The 15,680-nt window shown below is 44.3% G+C and overlaps 1 protein-coding gene across 3 annotated transcripts in view; it reads right to left on the reverse strand.

Moving 5' to 3' along the window:
- Positions 1-15,680, reverse strand: part of LAMB1 (laminin subunit beta 1) — an 88,128-nt gene that overhangs the window by 40,380 nt on the left and 32,068 nt on the right. For all 3 annotated transcript variants that reach the window (XM_055134445.1, XM_012935314.2, XM_055134453.1), the window contains 7 exons: positions 6,106-6,241; positions 4,172-4,330; positions 3,075-3,202; positions 2,744-2,867; positions 1,820-2,024; positions 937-1,080; positions 143-374 (listed from right to left, as the gene is read on the reverse strand). In XM_055134445.1, coding sequence (XP_054990420.1) covers positions 143-374; positions 937-1,080; positions 1,820-2,024; positions 2,744-2,867; positions 3,075-3,202; positions 4,172-4,330; positions 6,106-6,241 — 1,128 coding nt within the window. The remainder of the gene's footprint in view (positions 1-142; positions 375-936; positions 1,081-1,819; positions 2,025-2,743; positions 2,868-3,074; positions 3,203-4,171; positions 4,331-6,105; positions 6,242-15,680) is intronic.

Below are 15,680 nucleotides of genomic sequence, written 5' to 3' on the forward strand. Positions count from 1 at the left end.
GGAATGTAATCCAATATTGTGAACCACTTTATAAAAATAAATAAATAAAAGAAATTGTCGAGTCCCCGGGGACCCGGGAGAGAGAGACTCAGCCTGAGATCCATCTGGTACGCTCAGCCCAAACCCATCTCATTCCCGGTACCTTTCACAGTTATGCCCCGCGGTGTAGTCCTGGCAGCTCAAGCACTGCCCCGTCACTGAGTCGCAGTCCTCGGCATGGCCATTGCACTGGCAGGGCTGGCAGCTTGGAAAGCCCCAGTAGCCAGGTAAACACCGGTCACACTGTCGAGCGTACACGCCCTGGAAACAGTGGCACTGGCCAGTGACGGGATCACAGAAGGCATTGACAGATCCTTGCAGGTCACAGTCACAAGCTGGAAAATAAAAAAAAGAATAGGTAACCAGGCAACCTCCTGGAGAAAGTCAAATGCAAACGTATCTCCTGTTGGAAAGATAGGAGGGGTACATGCAGGGGGAACTGAACTGAGGTGGGGTGGCTAGGTACTTGCGGGTCACTCCTGGTGGTCTGGGTGCGAGGGAGCATGCTGTGCTAGCGACTGAACGCAGGGCTTCCACATGCAAAGCCTGCACCCATTCTTTGAGTTGTCTTCCCCATCCCCAAACCACCTCTCTTTTTTTTTTTTTTTGCTTTTTGGGTCACACCCGGCGGTGCCCAGGGGTTACTCCTGGCTCTGCACTCAGGAATTACCCCTGGCGGTGCTCAGGGGACCATATGGGATGCTGGGAATCAAACCCGGGTCAGCCATGTGCAAGGCAAACGCCCTACCCGCTGTGCTATCACTCCAGCCCCTAAACCACCTCTCTTTAAGCACTCTGGCACCCAGCTTAGAATGCTCCGGGGCTTATGGGATCATACCCAGTCCCAGAACCCCACCACTGAATCAACCCCCAGACAGGCGATTCTGATGAACCTACGTCTGCATCCACTGGGGCCGAAACCAAAGGTGCCGGGAGCACATCTGTCGCAGGTTCTTCCCACCACGTTGGGCCGGCACTGGCACTGGCCTCCGTTGGGGTCACAGACGGAACTTAAGGAGCCCTGAGGGTCGCATTCACAGGCTGCAGGGGAAAGAGAGGCCAGAAGCTGTGACACAGTGCTTTCTGCTCAGAACCATCCGCCCAGCTCAGAACTGGTCCAGCCCTCTCCTTGGGCTCGCCTCCTTGCTCCCTCCTCTGCTGCTCGGCTTTTTCACGATTCCCATTAAGATAGCATCATCCCTGGGAGGACTGGGGAACCAGAATCTGTAGGCACTACTGGCATAGAAAAGCAGATATTCCAGAAAAAAAAAAAACACAACAAAAACCCACTGTGTGGTTTTCTCCCCCTTGCCTTCAAAGCTCAAATTCCACAGGATCTTGGACTAAAGACCAGACCTGGGTGATTTGACTTTTTAGGGAGAAAAACAAAAAATTTGAGTGATGTGCCTCTGATTTCCTCCCCACTCCCTAGCCTATTCTATAGAAATGTTGCATCTTCCCAGACTTTTTTCTAGAGTCATCTGTTTTTTTGTAGATTGCTTGAATAATGATCTGGTTTGCATGACTAGCTCCATTGCTAAAATGTTCTACTTTATTCTTTGTATTTTCAAAAAAATAGAGACAAATCTCTCAAGACACAATTTCTTTGAGCTGGTGGTCCATCTAACATCAGCATGTGTCATATATTAGACATGTATTCCAAAGCACTGTGGGGTGCCAAGTATTCTCCCAGCTCTCAGAAGAGAGAGAGAGAGAGAGAGAGAGAGAGAGAGAGAGAGAGAGAGAGAGAGAGAGAGAGAGAAAGAGTGGGAATACCTACCCAGGCCTGTTTGGTGTAAGAGAGCAGAAATGCTAAAGATGATGTTTCTGCAAACATCTGTCATTGGCGTTTTCACCACGCTTCTGCTGTTCTCCAGACATCGGTATCTCTGAAAGGTCTCCCAGGCACTGTTGGTAATTATAGCATCTCCCGAAGTTCCCACCGTGAAGATATCCAGTGATTGGCAGAATGGCATGAGAACGAGCTATAAAGACAGCAGAAGGGCAAAGTGTTCTTAAGGTCATGCCCCATGTCAGCCATGAAACAGCACACCTTCAAATCTGAAAGACTGCTTTGGTCCTTGAAAAGAAAAATACTCTTTCATCTTGCCATTCAACAAACACCTTCTTGGGAATGGAGTGGTAGCACAGTGGGGTACAGCTTTTGCCTTGCACACAGCTGACCCAGGTTCAATTTCCAGCATCCGCCAGGAAGTAATTCCTGAGTGCATGAGCCAGTAGTAACCCCTGTGCATCGCCAGGTGTGACCCAAAACGAAAAAAAAAAAAAAACCAACACCTTCTTACTCTCTTTCTGGTTTTTGAGCCATACCCAGAGGTGCTAAGGGATTATTCCTGCTCTGAACTTAGGAATCATCCCTGGCAGTTCTCACTGCATGTGGTGTCAGGAATTCAAACTGGGGTCGGCGGGATGCAAGTCAAGCACCTTAACTCCTGTACTATCTCTCAAACATGGACACGCTTGTCAGGAATGTTGAGTGAGATCTCTCAACATTTGATCCTTTCTGAAATGTCATCTTAAAAACACTTCATCTTTTCAGAAGCAGACATTAGAAAAAGTCCTTTCCAGAGGGTGAAAATCAGCAAAGTGGCCTGGGGTATCTTGATATCTCGGCATTACCCCCTGCACCTCTCCAGGGAAGCGCTGGATGGGTTTTTCATGTCAGAAACCCCCTTCCACTTACTGAGTCAATCAGCGTGTAGGGGCTCTCCACGTCGCTGTCGTAGGAGGTGTACTGGGGCAGCTCTAACCTCACTGTGTAGTTCACACCTTTCTCAAAGCATACGGGGCGAGGCAAGACCACATACCTGCACCCAAAGAGAGAAAGTAACAATCTCCTCCAAAACAGCAACCCTTAATTATCCATCCACCAAAGCTCCATGTCGCTCACTCCAGAGGCAGCAAGTCAGTCCATCGTCATTTTCCAGTTCTTAAAGCGGCGCCCCTACCACTCACAGAGCAAGATGTCCCGGAAAAAACATGAATTTGTGTTTGAGTTCTGTTGAGTTACTGACCTGGAGCCAGGTGAGAGGGACACCACCTGGTTGTCATCATCGGGGACAGTATTACCACATCGGCTGCTGGTTGGGATCTTTCCAGGTCGCTGTACTGTGATGACAGCTTTCTCCCAATGGTCGGGAAGCTGGAACAAGAAACAATCAAAGGACTATCTGCATCGGCCCCCTCCTGATCCATCAGAGGTCAAGGGTAAAGGGAAAAAACCATTTCTGTTCCTTTCCCTTCCCTCTGCGAATGCCCCAGCTCCAGCCCTGACGATCCTTCCCAGCTGGATACCAAAACAGTGGCCCAATGGTCTCCGTATATCTCCCAATGTCCCTGTCAGTCCAACTAGAAATGCAAGCCAGATAAGGACAATTCACTATCCAAGTCTCTTACTAGCCTACTGTACACAGAGTCTAGGCTCCTCTCTGACCCCTGGCCTAACGGCATCTTTACTCAGCTATGTGGGATGACTCTCCAAGCTCTGCTCTAGTTCTCTGCTTGCAGCCTTCTTCATTTGTAGCAAGATTCCATCTACTTATTCTACCTTTGGCCTCTTACTCCAGGAAGTGCTGAATAAAAGATTGCCAAATGTTTGCAAAACTGAATTTGAGAAGAGTGTACATTTGAAGTCCTAGGGAGGTAGTTAAAGAGTCAGGGCTTATGCGTTTGCATGGCCACTTTGCTGCTGAACTACCAAGATCCAGAGCCAGCTATATTACTTCTGGTCCCAGCAAGTGCTTGCAGCCATGTCTCCAGACTGTGAACTAAGCTTTTGCTAAGGAGGGAAATATCCTTCTTCCTTGGTTGTTCTTCCCTCTGGGAAGAAGCAGCGTGGTGTCCGCCATATTATGAGACTTTTTTAACAGGTATGAACTTGGTGGCATGGGAAAAAATAAATAAATAAATAAATAAATAAATAAATAAATAAATAAATAAATAAAATGTGTTTTGAACTTGAAAAAAAAAAAAGAGCCAGGGCTTGATCTGTTCTAATGCAATCTCCAAATTCTACAAATCTGTGGTGCTCATAAGAATACAGATTTTTCCGTTGCTTTTCTATTGATGTTCTCCCAACCTTTGTACCCTACCCATGGAAACGTTTCTTTACCTGTGGCTCATAGCGAATCAGAATCTCATACTCCATAGAATACGGTATGTTGTCAATGAAAAACTCCAAATAGGCTCCTTCAGGTACTCGGACAAAGCCTGCTCCAGTCCAGGAAGGAATCCGGTCCTCGATATATTGTCGCTCCACTATGCTGACACCCTGAAGAGACAAGGGGACAGTAGGTAGGTTGGACTTGGAATATTATGCAACTAAGTATAATGTTTAAAGAAAGCCTAAGTTTCCCCAAAGGTCCCATACCACAGCAACCATAACAACTTTTTACACTCAGTTTTCCTAGTAGACCATCAAAGTTTTGTACATCCAAACACGACACAGATTTCTTGCTTTAGGGTCTTGTGGTTGAGATCATCTTGGGGAACTGAAGAGGGGCTCAAAAACTTGACAAAGGCTAAGATTCCACAGTCAGAGGCCATCACCAACTCTACAAGGGAATCTAGTGTCTGGCAGACTTGTTTCTTTCTCACTGCCATTTGTTTCAAGCTCTGAGTACAAGAGAAGGCCCTGGATACAACCACGTAAGTTTCCTGCAACGAAATGAATTCTGACTGAAACGAACACTTGATGAATTTGAATTGCATAACTCCAGCGTGCATTTGAGTTTGTTGACAAAACTGTTATGTAATATCGGTTATGGAGCCAAGCTCTTTGTTTCTTGAATGTATGTGAGAGACAGAACCGATGAGGCCCTGCTCTTGAATCTGCTTTGGTCTTGTGAATGTGACCAAAACTGCTGAGTTTAGAGAATTGCCAATCTAACGTCTTCTCAGAAGGTAAAGGTCTGTTCTTCTTTTTTTTTTCCCGTTTTGGGTCACACCCAGCAATGCTCAGGGGTTACTCCTGGCTCTGCACTCAAGAATTACTCCTGGTGGTGCTTGGGGGACCATATGGAATGTTGGGGATTGAACCCGGGTCAGCTGCATGCAAGGCAAATGCCCTACCCGCTGTACTGTTGCTCCAGCCCCAATAAAGGTCATTTTTGGGAATGGGGGAGGGTATAAGAGCACCGTCTCCCTCCCCCAGGTATACCCATCTATGTTCAGGATTTACTCTTAGATCTGTGCTCAGACATCATTCCCAGCAGAGCTGTAGGGGCCATATGTGGTACCAGGGATCAACTTTGGGTTGGCTATGTTTAAGGCAAATGCTCTACCCTGTGGACTATCTCTCCAGCTCCTATAAGAGAACTGCTTAAGGACACAGTACAGAAAAAATGTCCATTTGGTCCCTATCTAATTCAGCCACCCCACTGAACCCTCAGACTACATTTAGGATTTCTGAACAGCAACAGAATTGCTATACAGACTTGTTACATAATCACAGGAATGACTTGTTACATAGAAATAGAAAACTGAAGCAATTTTCTTGGAGGAAGGGGTGGGGGAAGGGATTTGTGGGGGTTAAACTAGTACCCAACATAACCACATAGGACACAAGTGTTCTATTGCTGAGCTACATCTCCTGTCCCTTAACCCTGACTCTGTGATCACAGACAAAAGTTATAACACGTATTTTCTATTTCCTTTGATATTCTCACATGTTACCTTTTGTAAGTTTAAGGAGTAAAGTAGATTGCTTTAAACTCCTTTATACTGTGCTTTACGATCTGCAGTGACTGCCACTGAAGCAGTATTTATCACATCACACATTATAGTATCATCCAGTCAGGCATCGCTTAGCAAGGCTTGGGTCACAGTGGGCCAATACAACACTCTGACCACCACATCACAATAAAAACTGCCTAAAGGCTAATTTCTTACATCCCTGTTGTTAAGAGGTGCATGGATATCCGACTGTCTATCTTCATTCTACCGTGCGTGATATGTCAATTGCTTACTTATGACTCAGAAGAAAAACTGCTACTCAAGTAGTTTCTTTATAAAATGTGCATACACCATTCCCACTCCCCTACTTACAGGTCCAAAGGTGCCTTCCTCGGCTTCATAGATGTAGTGGTCCAAGTTGATAAAATAGTAACCGGGTTCCACTTCATTGCACTGACGCCCGATCATGTGGGGTCGGCAGGAGCACTGGCCGGAGTCGGGCGAGCAGCTGCAAGGGGAGTGGAGCAGGTTAGCGATGGTCAGTGCAGTGATACATGAACCACTGTCTACAGCTCCGGGTTAGCCTGGACGCACCACAGGGGAGGAAGTTTTCATGTAGGAGTCTCTTATATCCTTCAGAAATCAAGCGCACAGAAAGAAATATTGCCTGCATATTAATTCCAAACTCCAAAGCTAAAACTACTCCCTGGCCAGGTCTCTCCGCTTTCTCTCCTTTGCTTTCTCTCCAGTCAGACTTCATCTTGACTCTGTTGAGGTTTTCGGTAGCTTTCCTGGTCATTCTTTTTTTGTTTGTTTGTTTGCTTTTTGGGTCACACCCAGCAACGCACAGGGGTTATTCCTGGCTCTGCACTCAGGAATTATCCCTGGTGGTGCTCGGGGGACCATATGGGATGCTGGGATTCGAACCTGGGTTGGCCGCGTGTAAGGCAAACGCCCTACCCGCTGTGCTATTGCTCCAGCCCCATTTCCTGGTCATTCTTACTTTGATATCTTCTCTCTTTTTCCTTATGTCCAATTTCAACTCCTTTCCTCGAGCTCAGCCTCAAATACCTAACTCCCTGCAAGACAGGTCACGGAGCTAGCTGTTCCCGAGGCACACCAGATCCAAGAGGGCTGGCTCACTCCTTCCAACAACCTAGAACCGATGTCTCCACTGTCCACCAAGTCAGCTGGTCACAAACCTAGAACTTGATCTTCAGATTCCTTCTTCGTGCTCTGTCAGGAACCAAGCTCTGAGACTTCGCTTATCTGCATCTTTGTATCCCTTCCCTCCCCACCAGCTCTGCTGTGCCTCTCTTCTCCCTCTCAAATAATAATAATAATAAAAATGCAGTTTCCCACTCATTATCACTACCCCAGTCTCCTTCTCAAGGACCTCCCCAGTGGGGCTCAAGAGGACCAGGGACAACTCTGGTCATTCCTGGCCAGTTTGATGCTCAGTAGAACAATGGACAGCCAGTCAGTCATGTGGCCCTGGGGACCACCAGGTGACACCCACTGTTGTGGGGGGTAGTTTGTCGAAACACACTCAGTCTCACATATCCCAGGCATGTGTTCTACTTCTCCCAGATCCCACAGTGCCAATCTAGTTCGACTTCCCGATTAAGCGTCACCCCTACACAGCTGCCCAAACGTCCTATCTAAGATGCAATAACCCTGTCACTTGCTGACGCACTGGTCTTGGGCAAATGTCCCAGGCCTTCCCCAGCCTTGTTCTTCTCTGCCACTGCAGCCTCTTGCTCTTCTCACCTTACCCAGTGAACTAGTTACTGACAGTTTCTCAAGGAGCCAGGAAATCACAGGCCCTTCTCCCTCAGCTGATGTTGTAGGACATCTGAAATGTTCCCTCCTTCCCCCTTTAGTTTTAGATAATGAAAATTTTCATCATGACTAAAAAAAGCCATTAGATAAAGTGTGATATATTCATTTTGGTTTTAGCCTATTTCTTTTACTTTAGTACCATAATTTTGTGTATGAGGTAAAAATCAAAGCACATGCGTGCATTATTTAAGTCGAGTTGAATTTAAGGAACTGCACCCTTAATGTCATCCCAAGAGTTCATTTGTTTTTGTAATCATCATCAACAAAGTTTCCTTTTAAACTAAATACCTAAGAAAATTTACTCCCCGGATGACCAAACACTCAAGTTTACATCCCAAATAGTCCTGTCGCAGTCCAGCTAAAGTCTGCTTCCTGTCCATATACAGACTTCTATCCTAAAGGAGTAGGGATTCTTGATTTCCCGTGGCAATTCCCGGAGAAGGCAAGCTTGTTCCAATTAGAACCTCGCTCACTATGGGCCCAGACCACCACCAAGGGCCATTTCAGAAATTACAGGCATCAGATATTCCATCACATGGATTAAGGAAAATCCCTTCCTCCCTAGCAGATGTTTACCAAGGCAACAAATGTCCCAAACAAGGAAACAAATGTGCCACTGGCAAGGAAGACAAGTCTAGCACAAGCAGGTGAAGGCGCAGCCAGAGACAGTGCCAGATTTCTGAACCTGCCTTTGACCTGCAGCAGAATTCTACAGAATAAACCACTCCCAAGTGCCTGACCGTGAGGAAAGATTTCCCTTCACAGCAGTCTGGGCGGTCACAGGTCTCTTTGTGTCTACAGACTTGAGTGGCTGTCACCAACAGGCACGGCCACAATGCCACACCCACTCCTTAATGATCTTGGTGATGTAAAGTACGTCAGTGCTGTGATTTCGGGGCTTTCCTGGCCCTCTCAAGTGCCGGCCAGGGCACCTACAGCTGACTCTTGCTCAGCTACACTGAAAGCATATTTCTGGTGATCAAAAGGGCCTTTGCAGAGGGACAGATATAGAGGGACTGCACTCATTTGTGGAGTGTAGGGTAGCATCACATGAGGCTGACACCCAAGGACGGTAGATACAAGGGCCAGGGGGATGGCCCCGTAACTGGAAGACTGCTTCATGAGCGGAGGGGAGAAGGCAGATGGAATAGAGAGGGGATCACTAAGAAAATGATGGCTGGAGGAATCAGTTGGGATGGGAGATGCATGCCGAAAGTAGATGATGGACCAAACATGATGACCTCTCAGTGTCTGTGTTGCAAGCTATAATGCCCAAAATTAGAGAGAGAGTATGGGGAATATTGTCTGCCATGGAGGCAGGGGGAGGGTGGGAAAGGAGGGGTATACCCGGGATATTGGTGGTGGGGAATGTGCACTGGTGGAGGATGGGTGTTTGATCATTGTGAGATTGTAACCCAAACATGAAAGCTTGTAACTATCTCACGGTGATACAATAAAATTAGCTTACTCTTTCTAGAAGCAAGTTTCAAGCTTTTTCCAGGTTGTGAGGAGAACCATCCCTTTATTTTATGTGTGGCAGCCAAAAGCCTCACTTCATGCTGTTTCCCAGGCGAGTAGCTTCCTCTCCCTGCGACTGTCACCCACCTAACCTATGACTCCATCTTCCCACACTGCTGCCCCAGTGACCACCCCTGCCCCCACAGTGCCCTCTCCAACTGTCTCTCTCCCCTGCACAGTCCACCCTGCTTACCTTGGCCTAACTGATCTTCCCAGAACACAGTGCTCATCGCTTCCACAAAAACCCACCATGGTTTCTTCTTCTCCCAGGCTATGACGCCTGCGTGCTTTCCGGCCGCCTTTATAAACCAACCTTTGAAAGCTCCTGATTCTTTTTTCTGGTGCCAGTCCTTTGTGGATGAGCCACACTCCTCATTCGCTTCCACAAATATTTACTGAGCAAATATTGGTCCTAGGACCTGGGCTTCCTGATGTCAATACTCTGGCACTTTAATTAGTCTACTGTCAACTTCCCCCTGAATCAACCCATACTGCCTTTCGAAGACCACGCTTCCTGGTTAAATGATAGAAAAGAAAAGGGGGCTCTATAGAACTTCTAATATAATTGGGGGAATAAAAAGTAAAAACAAACAAACAAACAAACAACAACAGCAGCAAGAAACCAACAACCCATGGGGCTGGAGTGATAGTAGAGCAGGTAGGTGGGGCATTTGCCTTACACGTGGCTGACCTGGGTTCAAGCCCCGGCATCCCATATGGTCCCTCCCATGCACTGCCAAAAGTAATTCCTGAGCACTGAGTTAGAAGTAACCCCTGACCATTGCTGGGTGTTACCCAAAAAGCTTAAAAAAAACACACAAAACCACAACACCCAAACAATTAATCAAAATGCAGTTATGTACCTACATGGGGCTGCAAGCAAAGAATTATGGGCACAAAGGAAAACACTGTCCATCTGATGGAGGAGGCTGAGGTGATCAAGAGATGGTATTGAAGGTGGCAGAGGATTTTGACAGGTAAAGGACCAGATGACAGGAGCAAAGGGAGTAATGGAGAAATGTGAGCAGAGATCATCAAAATCAAAAAGATCTCAACCTTCCACACTCACTCCCATTTCTGTGCTTTCACGCATCTGTTCTCTTTCAGCTAGACCTGTAGGATCATCAAATTTCACCCAGCGTCCAAAATCAAGCTCAAGTCCCACTCCTCCACGGTGTCAAAAAAGATTTATTACATGTAATTATTCTTTTCTGTATTCAAAGAAAGAGCATGACAGAAATGGTACAGTGTACAAGTTTATCTGTTTCCTCTACAAACTTTTCTATAACTAGTCACAGACTGAATACATTGATTCTGTAGAGAGAGGGTAGAAGAAAGAATAAACCAGAATTTCTTACACATAGTTAATCAGTCCTGTGTTCATAGGAAATCCTAACAGAAATGGTACTGTTTACAAAGTGTTTCTTCTATAAGTGTCTCTAACTAGATACATTCATTGAATCAGTATGACAGAAAAATCACAAGCTAAAATAAATGAGGCACTGTCATAGGGAGAATAATGGCCCCAATAATGCCAGACGCTCATTTATAGAATATGCATTATAAATGTCTACAAGAAGCTCAGCTGATTTGATTAAGGTGATGTGGTTAAGGACCTTGATAAGGAGGATACCCTGAATGATATTAGGTATGCTCAAGCTTAACCACATGAACGAAGAAGACAAAGTAGTGGGTCAGAGATATAACATGAGATGGATTTGACCTACTGTTATTGATTCAAGATGGAAGGCGAGGGTCAGAGAGTAAAGCACCTGCCTTACCTTACATGAGACTGGTTCAAATCCCTGGCATCATACACAGTGCCACAAGAACTGCCAGGAGTGATCTCTGAGAACAGAGCCAGGAATAAGCCCTTATCATTGCCAACTGTGCCTCCCACCCAACTCTCCTCCCCAAATAAAGATAGAGGAATGAGGCCATGATTTAAGGGATACGAGAAGCCTCTAGTAGCTGGGAATAGACTTTTGTTAACAATCAGCATAAAACTCATCCAACACCAAAAAAAAAAAAAAAAAAAAAAAAACCAACCCAAAAAACAAAAAACAAAAAAACCCTGTAACTCAAATAAGCAGGAATCAGACTCTCCCTTAGATCCTTCTGGCAGACAGGCAGCACTGACCACATCTGGATTTCAGTCCAGTGAAACCATGTCTGGTTGTAAGACAGTGCCTTATGTTATTTAAGCCACGAGGTTCTCACCACTGGTGGGGAGGGAGGGTTGGACACTGGTGCTCAGTCTTTACCTGACTGCACTCAGCGGGCATCCCAGCAGAGGTCAGGGACCCTACTGGGAATGAGTGCATGCTAGGCAAGCACTTTAATCCCTGCATTATCTTTCCAGCCCTGGTTCTGGTTATTTTTAATGGCACCATAGAAACTAACATAGAAATAATATTTTTAATGAGTGATGGTCAAGGTTATTATTATTATTCCCATTATTATTAGTTGGGGGGACATATCTCACCGTACTCAGGGCATACTCCTGGCTCTGCACTCAGAGATCACTGCAGACAGAGCTCGATGGGATCCTATTTGGTCCTGGAGACTGGACCTGGGTTGGCTACACGCAAGGCAACTCACCTGCTGTACTATCTCTTCGAACGCAACAAGATTATCTTTCAAAAAGAGATTTTTTTCTTTTGCTTTTTGGGTCACACCCGGTGATGCACAGGGGTTACTCCTGGCTCATGCACTCAGGAATTACTCCTGGCGATTCTCAGGGGACCATATGGGATGCTGGGAATCGAACCCGGGTTGGCCGTTTGCAAGGCAAACACCCTACCTGCTGTGCTATTGCTCCAGCCCCCCCAAAAGAGATTTCTTTTAAATACATAAATAATTTGTTTTAAGATTATATTGGAAGGGATATTCCATGTCACTTAAATGGTAGAATAGAGAAAATATTGTACAGTCAAGGATGCAAACCGTTGTTCCCAAGAAACACCACTCAATTTAATGCTTGCATCTCCATTATTCTGATTATAAATACGAAGCTGGCTTTACACTGACAAGCAGTTAGTTCCATTCACTTGATCCAGGTAGTTTCCACCCATCAGCAAATTAGGATGTGTGCTTAAAAGGTTAGAGTTGTGCTTCTAGGATTTTTTCATTATCAGCTAAAAGATCCTAGAAGCCCAACTCTAACCTTTTAAGATCTCTTCACTTCTCTTTTGGTGTCAAAGTATAACAAATTTCAATTTCTTATCTATTGAGCATACAACAAAGTCCATTACACTGGGTACAGAGGGAGATACAAAGACATAAGACACGATCCCTATCCATAGACACTGTTAAGTACAAACAGCCATCAAACGAAACAGAGTAAAATAAGAGAGTGAAGAGATGCAGAAGTAAGGTGTTGTTGAAACATAAAGGGGGGGACATAGGTCTTTCATTCTGAAAAGTAGAAGTGTTTGAAAAAAGTGGGGAGTTCAAGTCAGACATCAAAATCTGGAATTTTACTGATGAATAATTTAGAGGGTCACAAAAATGTTTATAGTTTTCCATGTTTTTAAGCTTTTACAAGTATCATTCACCCAGCTGATATTGCCACTAATCTTTATTTATTCATGAAATAGGACAAAATTTCATTCATCTGGCTTGAGTTACATTATTTAGCACTGTAGCACTGTCGTCCCACTGTTCATCAATTTGCTCGAGCGGGCACCAGTAACGTCTCCATTGTGAGACTTCTTGTTACTGTTTTTGGCATATCAAATACGCCATGGGTAGCTTGCCAGGCTCTGTTGTGTGGGCGAGATACTCTCGGTAGCTTGCTGGGCTCTCCAAGAGGGGCGGAAGAATCGAACCCAGGTCGGCCAAGTCCAAGGGAAACTCCCTACCTGCGCAATTCAGTGCTTCCACATATATGTAAAAATTCTTTTTATATTAGTTATCAATGTAAGCTAATATGAACTTAATGTAAGATACAAATGTCTAAGCTTTTGCTCTCCTAGAAAAAAAAGTTGGTCCATTACACAAATTTATATATTTAAGATCTTTTCAACTACAATTTATTCTTGCACTTAGTTCTATCCCTGACCAATGTAAGGGATATCTCAGATCACATTTAGACACTGCAACTTCTATCCAGTGCCTATTTATTTCATACATGTAAAAATATCTTCTCTCAATGTCTTATACATAACCAGTATTTCTTCAATACCTTCTATGCGTCCACAACAAAGCAATGGAATGCTATCAGGAAAAAGCTATTTGAGTATCACAAATCAGTCAGCAAATACCTCCTGAGGATCTGCTATGCATCTAGCATTCTAGTATAATTATTGCTTTAGTTGCCCCGGATTTTTCATCCCCACGGAGCCCCTAGAGAAAATTTCATGGGGAAGGCAGAAATGTTTAAAGGGATCACCTCAAAGCACTCTTTTAAAGGTTCTTTGTCTCCTCTATCATTGATGCCAAAAGATCAAGCATCTCATCAATCATGCCAGGATGATCAAATTACCTGCACTAAAATCTTCACTAAAATTTTTTGCTTCATCAGTTCTCTTGATTAGTACATCCTGGTTTTCATACGTTTTTGCAGGGGAGAGTAGGGGGGGGGCAGGCCTGGTGCTGTTGTGTGGGTGGATTCAGAGACAGGAAGCGGGTGTGAAATAAAGAAAAGGAGGAAGAGAGCCTAAGAAACAAACCATTTAGGGTAAAGGAACTCAGAACATTCCTGAGTTTATGATATAATTTGGAGAAGTACATATGCCCCTTTCAAGAAGGATCTTAGAAGTGGTGACAGCTTTGAATTGAGGAGTCAATTACCAAAGGGCTCAACATGTGTTCTGGACAAAGGAAATCAAAAACTTGAGTCTGTAAAGCAGATCAGGAGTTTGTCTTTCTTCGTTGCTTTTATGGAATTAGTCTTGCTTCCTTCCCTCTGGAGGATTTCTAAGAACAGAAATTCACTCTGGAGAGTCAGAGTTTACATGCTGAATGAACTAAGTTTACAGCACAATCTGGATTAGAATAAGCCCAAATACCGAGGCCAAACAGAGTGTTCTTGCTGCCTAAAATCCTATTCCTTTCTAGCCAGCTTACTATAGTGTTGGGAAATCATCTTCTAAGATGTCTTGAGCATATGAAGCATGTTCCTTCCGGGAAGATTTAGGGCCACAAGAAAACAGCTGTCTCTCCTCTCTGCAGTCACTTACACTCTCTGAACCAGATGTTCTGAATCTGATCCAGAAATAAACAGAGACCAAAATTCTCTTTGGCTCAAGGGTGGTTAACTAAACTCCCACAAAGCTAACAGCACGCCAAATGTGTATTATGATCACTTTTGGTAGTTTTTTTTTTCCAGTTAAGGAATGACATCTTTGAGTGAAAAACACTTATTATATATTATTGCCATTCATAGACTTAAAGCTAAAAAGAGGAAAACAAAAAGATTCTTCACACAAATAAAAGGGTTCAGGACCTGGAGCGATAGCACAGTGGGTAGGGCGTTTGCCTTGCATGCGGCCAATCCGGTTTCGGTTCCCAGCATCCCATACGCTTCCCTGAGCACCGCCAGAGGTAATTCCTGAGTGCAGAGCCAGGAGTAACCCCTGAGCATCGCCGTGTGTGACCAAAAAGGCAAAAAAATAAAAAAAATTAAAAAATAAATAAAAGGGGGGTTCAATCTTTAACTGGCAGAAAATAATTTTTTTGCTGATACCAATCGCTACTAGAGATGTATAAAGAGGTACTTCTGTAATCAGCTGGTAGAAAAAAAATGAACATAATCCACCTACAGAATAACATACCATTCTCTATAAAAGTAAATGCACTTGTACTTTGATTTAACAGTTTCACCACTGAGAATCTTTAGAAGTATCTATAAACATTCCTCAAGATACATCTAGAAGGATACTCATTGTAACAATTTAAAAGAGTAAAAGAAAAAAATCTGTAATTATATGAATCATGGCACTTGCGCATACAGAATACTAAAAAAATAGGTTAAAAAATAAGCATCAATATACGCTGCTGTGATAAAAACAAAACAAAACAAAACAAAAACTCAAGACTGAAAAAGGCAAATTGTGGGGCTGGAGTGAGAGTACAGCAGGTAGGGCTGCCTTCACACGGACAACCTGGGTTTGATTCCCAGAATCCCATATGGTCCCCTGAGCACTGCCAGGAGTAATTCCTAAGGGCAGACCCAGGAGTAATCCCTGTGCATTGCTGGCTATGACCCAAAAAGCAAAAAAAAAAAAAAATAGGAAAAAGAAAAAAGAAGTAAAAGGCAAATTGTAGGGCCTAGAGAGCTAGAAAAGTACAGTGGGTACTTGTCTTCTATCTTGCACGAGGCCAACCCGGGCTTGCTCTCCGGTACTATATATGGTACCCTAAGCTTGCCAGGAGTAATTTCTGAGCACAGAGCTAGAAATAATCCTTGAGCATTGCCAGGTGTGACCCAAAAACCTAACAAAAAGAATTAAAAGGCAAATTTTAGAATAACGTATCTATATTCATTCCTTTGATTTGCAAAATCCATCAGTAAAGCTCTGTAGGAAATCATGGGGTATTTCTAAATATTTGAGTTGTGTTAAACAAACCATAATTAGCACCTA

Source organism: Sorex araneus, chromosome 1, assembly GCF_027595985.1.
Source record: "Sorex araneus isolate mSorAra2 chromosome 1, mSorAra2.pri, whole genome shotgun sequence".
In the NCBI taxonomy this organism is placed as follows: domain Eukaryota; kingdom Metazoa; phylum Chordata; class Mammalia; order Eulipotyphla; family Soricidae; genus Sorex; species Sorex araneus.